The sequence below is a fragment of the Rhinolophus hipposideros genome, assembly GCF_964194185.1.
Source record: "Rhinolophus hipposideros genome assembly, chromosome: 9".
NCBI lineage: Eukaryota > Metazoa > Chordata > Mammalia > Chiroptera > Rhinolophidae > Rhinolophus > Rhinolophus hipposideros.
The window spans coordinates 44,054,885-44,071,068 of record NC_138055.1 but is presented as its reverse complement, the minus strand read 5'-3'; the positions used below and the strand labels follow the sequence as shown (position 1 = coordinate 44,071,068).

At 34.7% G+C, this 16,184-nt stretch overlaps 1 protein-coding gene across 3 annotated transcripts in view; it reads right to left on the bottom strand.

The window, feature by feature from the left end:
- LRRK2 (leucine rich repeat kinase 2) overlaps nucleotides 1–16,184 on the bottom strand; it is a 124,647-nt gene that overhangs the window by 66,517 nt on the left and 41,946 nt on the right. For all 3 annotated transcript variants that reach the window (XM_081061475.1, XM_081061474.1, XM_081061476.1), the window contains exons 17-20: nucleotides 14,136–14,264; nucleotides 13,893–14,063; nucleotides 5,641–5,899; nucleotides 2,011–2,199 (exon numbers count right to left, since the gene is read on the bottom strand). In XM_081061475.1, the coding sequence (XP_080917601.1) occupies nucleotides 2,011–2,199; nucleotides 5,641–5,899; nucleotides 13,893–14,063; nucleotides 14,136–14,264 (748 nt within the window). The remainder of the gene's footprint in view (nucleotides 1–2,010; nucleotides 2,200–5,640; nucleotides 5,900–13,892; nucleotides 14,064–14,135; nucleotides 14,265–16,184) is intronic.

The following is a 16,184-nucleotide window of genomic DNA, read 5'->3' as shown; positions in this document are numbered from 1 at the left end:
ATTTACATGTTAATTACATGTTAATTACATGTTAATTGCATACATGGTATAACAATATAGTATTTATATATTAATTCTACATTAAATGTATATATAGATTTAAATTTATAAAAATATCAGCAAAAAATGAATTCCCTGATTCAAAATGAATATGGAAATGCAAAGAACCTAGCTTAATGGAACAATTTTGAAAAACATCACCACCAGAGGATTTACACTACCTCATTATAAGAACTATTACACTAATCAAGATAATATGTCAGTAGCATAAGGATAAATATATAAATCAATGGCACAGAACAAAGAATAAAGAAATAGAACCATACCTATATGGTCAATTAAATTGGACAAACAAGCCATTAATTCAATGAGGAAATAAGAGTATTTTTAACAAGTGATGTTAAAACAACTGAATAGCTATATTAAAAAAATAAATGTCAATCCTTCACTGATATCACACACAAAAACTACTTTAAAATGGATTGTAGACATAAATGTAAAGCTAAGATTTTAACACTTCCATGAGGAAACAAAAAAGAAAATATTCACAAATTTGGGATTGAAAGATTTCTTAAATAGAAAGGAAAAAGACAAACCATAAAAGAAGAAACTGAAAAAATGCACTTTATTAAAATTAAAAAGCTCTTCTCTTTGAAAAATAACAATAAAATGAAAGGACAGGCTATACTGGGAGAAAATATCTGCAAAGGGTTTCTACCAGAATATGTAAGAACTCATAATAAAATAATAAGAAAATAACACAGTTAAAATTAGCAAAAGATTTGAACAGAAACTTTGCAAAGAAAATACATGAATAGCTGATAAGAACATGAAAATATTCCCAATATCAATAGCCATCAGGGACATAAAAATTCTACCCAGGTGAGCTAGAACTATGCCTTCATTAGAATGGCTAAAATTAAATTGACTTACAATACCAAGTGTTGTAGTGTGATGAGGATGTACATAGAGTAACTAGAATTTTCATATAGTATTGCTGGCGGAAGTATAATATAGTACAACCACTTTGGTAAACAGCCAGACATAAAATGGGACATACTGTATGATTCCATTTATAGGCAAATTGAGGAAATACTAATTTAATATATAGTGACAGAAAGCAGGTCATTGGTTGCCACTGACCAAGGTTGGGGAAAATTTTTTGTGAAGAACCATAAATGGACTTTTTTGGATGATAAAAATATTGCATTACTTGACAGTGGTGATGATTACATGGATATGTGAATTTGTAAAAATCCATGAAAATATTTACCTAAATTGGGTGCATTCTATTTTATATTAATTAAATCTCAATAAAGTTAGTTTTAAAAAATATTTGAACTTAAGACATGGGATTCTGGAATAGTCCTTACTTTTTGCCCCTGTCAAATACCTTTATTCTATCACCCAAAGTTTTTAATCATACTATGTCAATTAGAAAGCACCTCAGTCCATTTTTACCAAACTGCATTGTATTAAACGTCAGCCCAAATCACTGTCATTATATATTTCGTCATGTCAATTTTTTAAAGTTATCTCAAGTGAGTTATTAAAATATTAATATTACTTTTAATTCTCATAAAGGTAAATATATATTTTGTTAAATACTTTCTATTTGCCAAGCACTCTCCTAGGCAGTTCACATGCATTTTCTCTAATTCCTATAAAAAATCCTGGAGGATTAGTAACACTACCTTTAATAAGGGTGAGAGGCTTACACAAGCCACAAAAGATTATAGTCAGTGACAGAACATGGAATCCAATTCCAGTTTGGACAGCACCATTTACCAATTACAAGACATATACTTAAAAGGACAGAGATACACTTTCTTGAAAGTCATTGCCTTAACCAGTGTTAGTAAGCATTAACTATTTCCAATAGTGAACACATTTTCCCTCAAGTCTTTCCAAATGAATTAAATCAGGGTTTTGTCTCAATTCCTATTGTTTAATGTCAGTGTACAAGGGTTTTAAAACATAAAGGGAACAATTTTTTAATATAATAAATACCTTCACTGTCTAGGTCATCACTTTGACCAAATACACTGTCAACATAAGACTCAGGAATGAAAGTCCATTCATCAAATTTATCAATTACTTCTTCAGAAAAATTCCCATGGCTCCCTGAGGCAGCTCCTTCTTCGGCAGCACTTTTCATCTGACATCTGAGCACCATTCTTGCTAGGGTGGATCCTATATCTAAAAATAGAAAAGATATACCAGCAACTTAGAAATCAATAATTAAACAAATATAAACATGTCATAAAAAAGATTCTGATATATTCTCATACTTCCAGAGAATTATTCATTCTTATTTTCAAAGTCACTTTACAATTATGATATTGCATACTTGATAGTAAATTTTAATTTTCAAAAAGTCATAGAAATTTATATAAAGATCTGGTGTAGATTAAAAAAAAAAACCATTGAATATTTATGAAAGTAAATTAACCCAGGAAAGGGGCTGGGCTTTGAAGCCAGACAGGCCTATGTTCAAATCATAGTAATGCCACTTGCAACTTATATGAGTTCCCTGAGTGTTGGTGTCCTCACTTGGGAAGTGAAGATGACAATACACACAGCATAGGGTTATTGAAAAGGTTAAATGAAATGATATATATAAAATGTTTAGCACAATGCCTAGAATACAGAAGATGCTCAATAAATGATATAGTTATTTTTATAAACTATTTGCTAAGTGATTCATTCTATTGGGAAATAATATGGAATTTCAAAGTTAACATCCTTCTTATTTTATTGCATTTTATATTATGCTCCGTTATGAAAAAATAAGTTGGCAGAGTCTTCATTGTCCTACATACAACCTGGAAAATTTCTTCAAATATTACTCTTATAAATAGTTCACATTACTACATGTGTATGTGACTCGGTCCAGTAGTATCTGAAAAATGTTTTCAAGCTATGAATCCAAAATATTCTTTACTCAGACCAGCTGCCAATAAAATCATGACTATACCCTCCAATCAATCAAATAACATTATTATATTTCTTAAATTAGGTAAGAATTGTCATGGTAAAAAAAAGAAACCTTAATACAGAACAAATGGAATACAGTAAAGGGTTAATCTCCTTCAATTTCTCTCCAATGAACCCACAATTCCTTTCTGTCAGACATCAAAGATTAAAGTAAGCAAGTTGTTGGTAGGAGACTGGTTGAAGTGATGAAACACGGGATCTGATGACAATTCATTAGTTTCCAAAGTCCCCAGGTGCAACCAGGGAGACCATTTCTGGATGTTTTTTTCCTGACATGTTCTTGTCATATTCAAACATTTATGAATGCAATATCCCAGTTGTGTGCTCACCAACATTTGTATACTAAAAACACTGTTCTGTATCTTTTTTTCACTTAATAATACATTCTATATCTGAACATTTGGATTTCCTAGATGTTTTTTTTCCCCCTTCCCCTTAATGATTGTAAAGCACTCCACTGCATGAATGTACCATGATAATTTGAATAGTTCCTTTTGAGGAATACTTATGATTTTTTCCTAAATTTTTATTATTATAAATATTTTAATGTGTATCCTTGTATATACCTTTTATGCACATTGGGAATTCTGTATCATGGATTCCTATTAGTATATTGCTGGATTAAAAAAGTATGCATGCTCATTTAAAATATTAATGGATATTGCCAAATTATCCTCAAAAGAGGACAATTTAAATTCATATCAATACTGTGTGAAGTGCCTGTTTCCATATATCAACATAATTTATCAACCCAATTTTTTCCCAATATTATAAATATTTAATGAGTACCTACTCTGTGCAAAACACTAGCATATACATTAAGATTACAACAATAGACAAAATTGACATTGACTTCATGATGAATATAATTTACCAAAAGGTAGAGTATAAATAAGACAAATATAATCATATGTGGTAAGTGCTAGTACGGGTAAGAAATAAAGTATGACAGGAACATGTAGGAGAATCTTCCACCCAGACTTCTTGGGGGCAGATATGTTTTCTTGTGAAAAGTGATATGGTGCTGAGTCAGGAAGAGTGAAACAATATCCAGATGAAAAGAGAAGGTAAGGAAGTTAGGTAGAGAGAGTGACACTGGGGAAAGTCAAAGTAAAAATATAGAGGGCGCCAAAAAAATGTATACACATTTTAAGAAAGGAAAAAAACTGTATTAGAATTGTAATACTCAATATATGCCAACAAAAAAAGATGACTACAAGTCATGCGTATACATTGTTTTGACATCCCCAGTATATAAAGCATTTAAGAAACCAAGGGAAATTCATCCTGATGGGATCTTCTCCACCAGAAGGTGGGAGACATTGAATATGCAAAATCACCAATATGCATGGATGCATACTTGAGCAGCATACAGCTATCTCAAAAGCAGACTGTTGGACAAACCAGGAATAGGGTTTTGTCAGGTGAATGTAACAGAAAAATGATAGTAAACATGTTATTAACAAGAAAGCCCGTAAGATGAAGACTCACGGAGTATGATCACTGTGGGAAAAGGAGTGGGCATAAGAGTAAGGTAACAGAGGGAAAGCTAGGAGCTCAAGCTTTAAAAACCACATTTAGTGTCAGTAAATGAGAGCTAAAAAGACAGGAATGTTAACGAAGGTTGATGATAACTTGTCATCAATATACATAATATATACAAAATATATATTAACTTGAAAATATAAGGAGAATACATCCTTAATTGAAATACAAAATACATGTTGGAGGAGGAGGTCATTGAGAGGACATGACTGCTGGTTGACCCATGAGCTGGACCTGGGGACTCGGAGGCTCCTTACACACTCCCTGGTCCTTGGAATGTATCCTCTGCCCACCGTCCCCACAGTGGGAGCTGTTCCAAGGATGTAGCCCTGAGAGAGTAAGGTGTTGTTGAGACCATCTGGACTGAATATGTGACTGGACCCAGTTCAGGCTTCTATGAAAATCTTTAAGATTCTGGCAGGTGGGTGTGGAGATACACTCATCTTGCAATTACCCAAGGCAAGCCTTGTATGTAAGTTCCCTTGCTTATTAAACCTGATACCTACCAATCTGCAGTGGTCTGCCTCTTTCTTCACTCTCTCCTTCCCTTTATATACAGGAACCAGTTTCAGATTTCACCCCGGAAGCTCCCAAGGTTGCAAACTAACAGTATGTTAACTTGAAAATAAAAGTACATATGTGTATATGTTTCTGCATATATATTGTAACGCACATGTATATGTAAACATACAAAAAGTCTAAGGACAAAACTGCATTTATTACCTATACATGATAAAATAATGTTGTCATATATTTTCTCCCTTATGATTGGATCCATATTTTTTAAATGAGCATGAATTACTTTTATAATAAAAAATAAAATACATGAAAAGGAAATGTAACCCCTTAGAAACATCTAACTGTTTTGATCTATCTTTGTAAATATGTATTTGCTTGGTCATAAAGCCCGTAGATATAATATCACTGTCAAGCATTTCACGCCAAAAAAAAAAAAAGATATCCAAATGCTTACAATACTTTTGGCTAAGTTGCACCAAACTGGAATGAAAACTAACTAAAAGAGAAATTAGTGATTTTAAAAACTACTACTAAAACTATGACTTGTACCAAATCTTCCTTTTAATATTTAATACTTACTTGTTTCTTTTCTTGAATTAGATGTCTTATCTGGAAATAAAGGACCAAGCCACAAAGGTTCTATTTTTCCTATACAAAATCCTCCAAGGCAAATGCTATTATTGGCCAGATCCAGGGCAAGCCTCCTTAAGAGCAAACTGATGGTTTGGCTGTCACCTTTCCCAATGCTAATTGTCAGCGCTTTCCGTACATCTTGTTCACGGGACCCACTATTCAGCAATAGTTCCACCAATTTGGGACTGCTCGCTTTCTCACATACCTATTAAAGAAAAAAACATAGTTGCTTATCAAAGAACTGTATTTCTTCCTTTTGGGAGACACGTGAATTGAACTTGGTGTAATTTTTCTCCACGTTCTTAAATTTAGAGAGAAACAAAATAAAATAGGGTAACGCAAACTCATCCTTGAAATAGATTAGGAAAATAAAATAAGATTAGCACCACACATATCAGAGTAGCATAAATCAAATAAGCTGCCACATGAAAGTCAATTATTATGAAAAAGGCAACACGATATGGAGAAAAAGATCCGTAAACTTGAAGTCAGGAGAACTGAAGCTCCACCAATTATACATATCGGTTACATTTTCTGAGTTTCTGTTTGCACATTTGGGAAACTAGTACCTTAACAGTACTTACTGATCTGCCTTCATTTGTAACATAGAATATAAATATTATAATGTTTTTTAATGCCACATACAAAGGACAGTCATTCATTTTTCATTTTCCTGCTCAGGACAAAAACTTGAATTACCGCAAAGAAATATCTTGTCTCTCAGTTTTCTACCTTCCCCTGAATATTATGTTTTCAGAGCATGTGCCCAAGGTGGTTTATCTTATTGGGTGCTACAAAAACTAACGCAGAGAGAAGGATAAGGAACCTGTAGCACAGCACACTGGTCCTTCTCAGGAACAGTTTCTGAAAGGCCACAGAATGTGATATTTTATCAAACACAAGATCAAAGTAATAGATAATGGAAACACCATTCGTCAGGTACTGTGCTAAATTCTGTGATCTCTAATACTTATAAACACCTCATGCCATAAAATTACTACCTCCATTTTATAGCTGAATATATAGAAAAGATATGTGATTTGTCCAAACCCTTAGAACAAGTCAGGAAGAGACTTGGATTTGAAGTCAAATCTTCTGGCTCCAGAACCTATGATCCTTTCACTAACCCAAATTAAGGATTAAAAAAGAAAAAGACTAAGACCCTAAGATCCAAGGTACCAGGTCAGTGGAACAAGGAAATTGGGAGGAAAAAATCCCTGAACTCTCCAGAATGAAAGTGTGTCTAAGGGATTTGAGGGGGCAGTTCTGTGGTTTGATGGTACCAACTTAATGCCCACCAATCTCCACCATCACTCACCTTCAACCCATTCTCCCTGGGCCCGCTACAGTACATTTCAACTCTATATATAACCAAGTCACTATCCTACTAAAACATCTTCTAAAACACCTGTTCCAGAAAATTCCCCCAAACACAACATGCAATTTTTCAAACGTCATTACCTTCCTTTATGCGACTTGTATTGCCGTAAATGTCTAACTGCTCTTCACCCCACAAAATGTTCATTCTTCAAGGAGCAGCATCAAAGTCTCTTGTACAGTAACTCCTTGCTATCAACCTCCCAGGTCACACACATCCTTCCTACTCCAGGCTCCAATCCTATTTGGTTTAACATAGTACTTGGTACATCAAACCAGACATTCCTATCCATTTTATATCTAGAATGAAAGGCATGGATGCTATATAATTCAATTTGTGCCTCTCTGGCCTAGCACAATGCCTATGAAATATATATAAAATTTAACTCGCAAATTACTAAAATCCTCTTTAAGGGCCCATAGGGAACTTGAGAGGGAGGAAGGAAAGGGGAAAAGAAGGGAAAGAGGAAGAGAGGGAGGGAAGAAAAGGCCAAGAAACTCCATTGCAATGCCTTCTTTTGTAGCTTAGCAAACTTTTATCTCTAAATTATGGCCCTTACCACCTACTTCCTATTAAGGTGATTTATATTGTATCCCCCCTCCTTTCCCAATACACGCTTAGAAAAAAAAAAACATTTTGAAACAAAAAACCCCTTTGATATTCTTTACTAATTATCTATCACTGTGCTTTCCACACAGAAAGTGTTCAATACATTTTCATAGAGGTATTTTTGTTGGGGGACCCAAATGATCCAAGCAGACTTTAGCCATATGGGGCCATGAAGAGAGAGATATATAAGAAAGTGTGTTAGACAAAAATATAAAAAATATAAAAAATTATAAAAGTAATTTCAAATTCATGAGAAAAAAATACAGCTCAGAAATACACAGTTTTGTATATCTTAAATAATAATGAAGATATTCAGAATATAGTCAAAGTTTATCAAAAGTATAATTTATTATCATTTGCAATCATCTCTCTCATCTTTTAACTTATAATTAATGCAGCCAAAAATTGCAACCAAATATTCCAAACTAGCATTTGAGAATGAATGAACAACCTCACCACTACCACTACCATGAATCTGCTATGTAGACAAAAGATTAAAGCAGGCACTTGGGGGCAGATTTTCCACTACTTACCAGAAGAGTATTCTTAGGCAAGTTATTTGACCACTCTGTGCCTCAATTCCTTACCTGTATAATGGGGATAATACTATAATCTATTCCTAAGTTTGTGAGGGATAAATTGTGTAAAGAACACAGAGCACTGCCCAGCTGGTAATGAACACCACAAAAGTGTTCGTGACTTTTATTCAAATTTCTTCACACTTTTTCTTCCCATCATGGAATGATGAGATGTCTTCAGATTTCTATTCATGCATTTTCACGCCCAATATTAATCTTCCATATTATTCTCTACCAATCATATGCCTTGTATCATTTAATTCTCCTCATAAAGCCTAAAAAGATTAACTCCATCCTTGCTCTAAATAGTCCTTAATTATGCAGCACTGGCACATGAATAGTCTTGATTACCTAGTTTGCACTAGTACAAAACAAGATATGTTCAATTAATCTATCCACAAAATGAATTCAATATTTATGATTTGTTAGATACAAATAATCTCTGACAACTAGGATAAATTCCTTAAATTTAATAAATCCATGGAAGTAAATACCTGATTTTTTAAAAGAAGATAAAGAAATGCATTAAGGATCCTATCGAGATGGCAGAGTAGATAAACAATGTGCTTACCTCCTCTCACGACCATATCAAAATTACAGCTAAACTACAGAACAACCATCACTGAGAATCACCTGAAGTATAGTTGAACCAAAGCCCTACAAATAAGGTCATACAGAAGACGCCATGTCAAGACTGATAGGCGGAGCAGAGATGCAGAACCAGCTGATCCCACATCCACATGTGACCATTAAAAATCAGGAGAGATATCTCAGCTGCAGAGGTTCCCCCCATAGGAAAGAGGGTTCCCAACCCCACACCAAGCTCCCCAGCCCAGAAGTCCCCAAAACTTCTGGCTGTGAAAACCAGAGGAAATTGTGGCTGAGTGAGACGAGAGTGGCTGCAGTCCCCCTCACTCCTCTTAAAGGGTCTGTGCATGGACGTACTCACTGATGGACTCACTCACTCTGAGCTCTAGTTCTGGGACAACAGCTAAAAAGGTGCCTGGGACATATGGGGAAGAACTGAGCTGTTTACTTCAGGACAAGGGATAGAGGGGAAGCTTTCTCATAGACAGAAGGAGCTGGCAGAAGCCATTGTTTCTTTTTTGAGCCTTCCCCCAAACCAGCGTGCATACACAGGCGGCCACCATATCTGAGTTTCCATTAACCTGGCTAACACCATTCATTCATCCTGATTCTCTGAGACACCCACCCCGCTTAACTTTCAGGCCCACCCAAGCCACTTCCAGTAACTCTTCTGTATAAATGGTTTGTCTTGGATCATGCTGCACTTTCCTAAAATCTCCCACAGGATCACAAAACCCAAACAAGCAACATCTGGCTTTAGCATGTCCATAGCTCTAACTGAGCAACCCCAAGCCTGATACTAGTGACAGCCAACCTCAGTTTGTGACTTGGTCTCTCAAGTCACCTCCAAGCCCAGCATAGGCAGGGGCAATCAGCAAATTGATTTGTGGCTTATGCCAGGTGGCCCTGAGCAGGGCATAGGTTGTGGTTGAACATGGCCTGTGGTGGGGCCCTTCCCAGGAGGCCCAGGACTCTTGCCCAGTGGACAGCTTTGGACTCAGTCAGAGCATCACTGGGCTACCTCTGGGGACAACATACCCAAATGAAAGCCTGGGCAGGAGTTTCATTCAAATGAAAGCCTGGACAGGAAAGCCAGAGCAAATCCTGCTCTGTAGGGTCAGCCCCTGCACAACAACTCCTCCACTGTAGTCATGGCCAGTCCTCACAACCCATCAGTCTGAGGTTTACTCCCTCCCATTGATATTGCAAAGAGCAACGAAGGCTCAACTACAACAGGAGGGCACACACAAGCCACACAAAAAACACACCTGGAGTATCTGGCTGACGTGACCAGGAAGACTGCGCCATTAAGCCCCACGGCACACTTATTACATAAGGTCACTCTACTAAAACTGGGAGATATAGCAGCGCTACTTAATACAGAGAAACAAATACAGGGAGGCAACCAAACTGAGGAGACAAAGAAACATGTCCCAAATAAAAAAACAGAACAAAGCTCCAGAAAAAGAATTAAACAAAATAAAGACAAGCAATCTACTAGACTCAGAGTTCAAAACACTGATTATAAGAATGCTCAGTGATCTCAGGGAGAACCTCAACAAAGAGATAGGAAACATAAAAATTGATAGAAAACATAAAAAAATAAAGTCAGAAATAAAGACTATAATAACTGAAATGAAGAATACATTAGAGTGAATCAACAGTAAATTAGATGAAGCAGAGAATCAAATCCGTGATTTAGAAGATAAGGTAGCAGAAAACACCCAAACAACAGCAAAAAGAAAACAGAATCCAAAAAAATGAGGAAAGTTTAAGGGGCCTCTGGGACAACATCAAGTGTACCAACATTCACATCAGAGGGGTACGAGAAGGAAAAGAGATAGAGCAAGGAACTGAGAAACCTATTTGAAGAAATAATGATGGAAAACTTTCCTAACCTGGAGAGGAAATAAGTATACAAATCCAAGAAGTGCAGAGAGTCCTAAACAAGAACTCAAAGAGGTCCACACAAAAGACACATCATGATTAAAATGCCAAAGTTTAAAGACAAAGAATGAATCTTAAAAGCAGCAAGAGGAAAGCAGTTAGTTACCTACTGGGGAGCTTCCATAAGACTGTCAGCTGATTTCTCACCGAAACTTTGCAAGTCAGAAGGGACAGGTAGAAAATATTCAAAGTGATGAAAAGCAAGGACCTAAAACCAAGATTACTCTACCCAGCAAAGCTATCATTTAGAATAGAGGACAGATAAAGAGCTTCCCGGACAAAAGAAAGCCAAGAGTTTGTCACCACCAAACCAGTATTACAAGGAATGTTAGAGGGATTTCTTTAAGATTAACAACAACGACAACAAAAATAAAAAATATGAATAAAATGGCAATAACCATATATCTATCAACAATTACTTTCCATGTAAATGGATTAAATAATCCAATCAAGAGATATGAGGGCTGAGTGGATAAGAAAACAAGACCTTTAATATGTGTTACCAACAGCAATACTTATACAAGAAAAAAATAGACTTTAAAACAAAGGCTATAACAAGAGACAAAGAAGGACCCAGTAATCACACTTCTCACAGATATCTGAAGAAACCCAAATCCCTATTTCAAGGGGATGTGTGCATCCACACATCCATAACCACTGAAGCATTATTTACAACAGCCAAGATATGAAGGTAACCTGGGTGTCCCTGAAGGAATGAATGAATAAAGAAGAGGTAGTACATATATACAATGGAATATTAGACTTTAAAAAAGAATGAAATCTTGCTATCTGTAACAACGTGGATAACCTAGAGGATACTGTGCTGAGTATAGTATGTCAGAGAAAGACAAATGTCATATGACTTCACTTTTAAATGGAATCTTAACAACAAAATAAACAAACAAATGAAACAGAAACAAACTCATAGATACAGAGAACATTTTGATGGTTGCCAAATGGGATAGTTGTTAGGGGAGATGGATGAAAAAGTGGAAGGAATTAAAAGGTACAAATTAGTTGTTACAAAGTAGTCACGGGGACGTAGAGTATAGCATAAGGAAAATAGTCAATAGTACTGTAATAGCTATGTATAATGTCATATGAATACTAGATTTATTGGGGTAACAGGTGAGAGGAAGGCAGGGTGGAAAAGGTAAAGGGATTAAGAAATACAAATTGATAGTTGCAAAACAGTCATGGGAATATAAAGTAAAACATAGAGAATATAGTCAATAATTTGGTAATAACTATATATAGTGCCAGGTGAGTACTAGACTAGTCAGGGGCATCATTTTTTAAATTATATAAATGTCTAACTACTCTGCAGTATACCTGAAATTAATGTAAAATAATATTGAATGCCAACTGTAATTGAAAAATAAAAAAAGGGGAGAAAAAGGTTAAGGGGACTAAGAGGTTCAAATTTCAAGGTATAAAACAAGTAAGTCATGGAAATGTAATGTTCAGCATAGGGAATATAGCATTAATATTGTGAAAGCATAGTACAATGTCAGATGGTGGCTGGATTTATCATGGTGATCACTTCTTTAGATATAGAAATGTTGAATAACTATTGTGTACACCTGAAACCAACATAATATTGTACGTTAGCTATATTTTAATAGAAATCTTTTTAAAAAGTGGATTAAGTTTAAAAGAATATGGGAAGAAGAATAAAATAAAAAGCTTTTTGCATAGAAAGAGTTGGATAAATTGAGAAAAGAGTAGAAAACACTTTCTATGGGAAATGTAAACTAATCTCACTCAGGTGCTTTTAGCTATCTTGTTTTCCTAACAAAACATTGAAAGGGAAAGTTTCTTTGACATATCCAAGGAACAACGAAATCATCTGAAGATCACACAAAAGATACACAATGAAAACATATTAAATTATTGAGGGAAATAATTTAATTACCTTTAAAGTAGAGAAGCAACCATTTTTAATGTTGCTTCTTAAAAGGAATTTGACTAAATTTAAGTAATTTGATTATTTATTTCATTTTAATGCTTAAATTGTGCATAAAAATGAGTTACAGGTTCAGTTTCTTTTTATGTAGATTGCTAATTAGTACTAATTTAATCTTATAGTTGACAAAATTGATTTGAATCCATAGGCAAGTGATAAATTAAATAAAATAGGGCTTTAAAAGTAAATTACTGGAAAACATAGTACTTTGCTGGTTATTAAATACTATATATTAAATCACTATTTAATTGCTTTGCTAGAAATAATATTGAATTTCTAGGAAATATACATGGTGCTAACTGAATGCTATTAAAAATTCTAAAATTTATCCAACAAAGACAAACTTGAAATGACATGTAACATCCTTTAGCAAATACTTTTTAAAATTTACATCGCATATGAAGCAATGAGTTAGATATTCTGAATGATACAAAGCTGAACATTGTACATTTCTACTTTCATATAACTCACAAACTATACATAAGGTATACCTAAATTGTCACATACTTACAGAGAAGTAAATTTTTATTTTATATGGTGATTGAGGAGTGTGAGGAGGGCTTCACCGAGGAAAGAGAATGTGGGTTAGATTTTGAAGGAAGAGTAGAACAATTAGATGTGTTTGCATAGCACACGAGGGAAGGGGGAGAAGGTAAGCAGGACCATAGTGTTACACAACTGAGGGGCTGGCCGGTAACAGGGGAAGTCAATGCAAACAGCGCCCCTTAAACTGTGCGGTAGACAGCTACATAGCCACATGCAGTAGCCCTGAGAGGAGAACGTCCTAGACATAGAAATTGAAAATAAAGAGAAAATGGTTGAAAAACGATCAAAACAGAAATATAACTGTGTGTTGAGTGGAGTGTGGCTGGAGAAGAATTTGTACAGAGAAGGAGACATGTTTGGAAAGTTATTTATCAACCTATCAAGGTAGGTAAATAAGTGAAATGAATACCTAAGGACTTTATTACCTCCGAAATTCTGTGAATCTAAACCCTAACTACAAATCACAAGCAGCTGTGCAACCAACTGGTAAATTCTTTTGTGAACGATAATAGGATGTAAGTACGAGCTATCCAGTGGCAGAGTCGAATAACAGAGAAAAGAAAAAAGTGACGTCTTCAATATTTACCTGACAAATTAGAGATGTTCCCTCCTTTTCTCGATTGGCGTCTGCTCCCAACAGAAGTAAGCATTCAACCATGATGCTGTTGTTCTGATCACATGCTCTCTCTAGCATCACACATTTTAACTCCTCATCCATAGCTAATTTGGCAAAGCACTTGCAACAAAGGTTCAGAAACTAAAAAGAATAGAAATAAGGATTAGAGTCAGCTACACACATAACTTAGCATAAAGGTGAAAAATGTTGTACCTGTTCATCCTTTTGTTCCATGAGACTGGAAGACATGTGATGGAATATTAAGGAATCAAAGGAATAATGTACCAGCAGCTTGGAAAAAGACTCTGACAATTCCAGTATTCTCAGGCTTGTCTCAAATCCCTGAAAGTGTGACCAAAAATAATAACAACATAAGCAATTACAGGCAAGAAAGAAGAAGTAAATAATATAAAACAGGGTCTGTGTATGATATTTCACTTAAGTAGGTATATTTATTGGATTTATTTGTACTTTAAAGCTGTAAACCTTGAAACAATCCTATAAATACCCTTTGCTCTCTCAGTAGTAAGAAATATAGCAGGCAGACAGAATTAAATGCTAGTGAACAAACCATCATCTAGCAATGCAGAAAAAATACCTGATCCACTAATATTTGGCTTTTAAACATCCCTGTCTGAAGCCATACTTACAGGATGAAAGCCAAGATTAGAACAGCAGTATCAGTGGGGCTACAAACCAAATAGGCCAGTAAAGTGATGTTTTTATTACAAGACTACAGATTAGGTTCTCTAGATAGCCCAGCATTTCCCCAACATTTTTGTGCTTTCTACTGAAATTTTAACCTCAAAGAAACAAATGTGAGCTCCTAGATTTCATTCATGTATTTGAGAGAAGTTTGACGCACTCTGAGGTTTAACATCCTTGTAGCAAATTATTTATAAAGAAATGATCAGTCACACCATAGCTTTTTAAAACCACCTAAGCATTTTTCCAAGAGTAGTCTGGGCTTTCCACCCATCTGATGTTTTAACAAAAAAATCAACTTTTGACTTTATTATTATTTAGTTAGGGTAAATTCACCAAAGATCAACTTAAGTTTTTAGATTTTTATTATCGTTCAATATCATATATTCATGAAATCATCTAAATATTAAATAATTATTTTGAGCTCTGAAGATGCTGGAATTTCTACAAATACATCCTAACATTAGATAAGAGAATTAATCTTAATTTATACAGGTGTGAGGAACATGTCTGATGGTCCACCCACCTCTAGAGCAGAGGGTTCTGCAAACTCAAATGAATGCAGCAACAAAGCAGGTAATGCAAATATGTAAAAGACACATAATTTAAATTAAAAACTTGTAAACACTGAACTGGCCAAATAAAATATTTTGGCAGGACAAATTCAGTCCTCTGGTCAATAGTTTACAACCTCAACTGCAGAGATCCTAGAATTTAGGCCTAGATGAATTAATACTGAGTAACTGAGAGCACCACACCTGCACAAATTCATTTCTTTTCTCTCAGATTACTTTTAATCAGTTCTGACTTGGCTTTAACCAGCCTAGGTGGAGGCACATTATGACAATCATATTTATAAAATGCAATATAGTTTTTAATCTAAGAATGTTGGGTGTTCAGAAACACTTTATAATTAAAAGCTTTACATACATTATCTCATTTACTAATAAAGTCTCTGCAAAAGATAGAGCCTAGAAATTTTTATTCCTGGTCAATGCTGCCATTTATGAAAATATTTGCTGACTGTAGTTTATAAAGTTGCAAATGCCATTACTGAAAAACCACAACTAATGCAGAAACTCTTAAAGAAACTATTTGTTTTCCTAACATTGGGGTTGAAAATCCTGTAACAATTTATTTCTTGATCTCCCCTGAATTAACCTTAAGCCAATATCTTGGATTCCTAATAAAGAGTTATTATATATCACATTTTAAATTTTGCTGTATGGAAAATGTTTAAACTATTGTTTCACTGCAAGAAAAAAAAATCAAGGGGCAAAATTACTACAGGTAAGCAGCCCACAATAAAAGACAATGGCAAACTTTGGAATAATTATAACTCCTATTTATCTAAAATATAAGCAAATGAAGCTCAGCTAGCTGGAACTTCTTTAGCACATTTTCTGCTATTTCATGGAAAAAATAAATGGCAAATAAACATGCTGAGTTTAGAGATTTAATAAGTAAACATAGGATCTTTTGAGATTCAACCCAATTCTCTCTACCTGCTAAAATTAAAATACTACAAAATGATAAATTATTTTCAATTAACTAGAA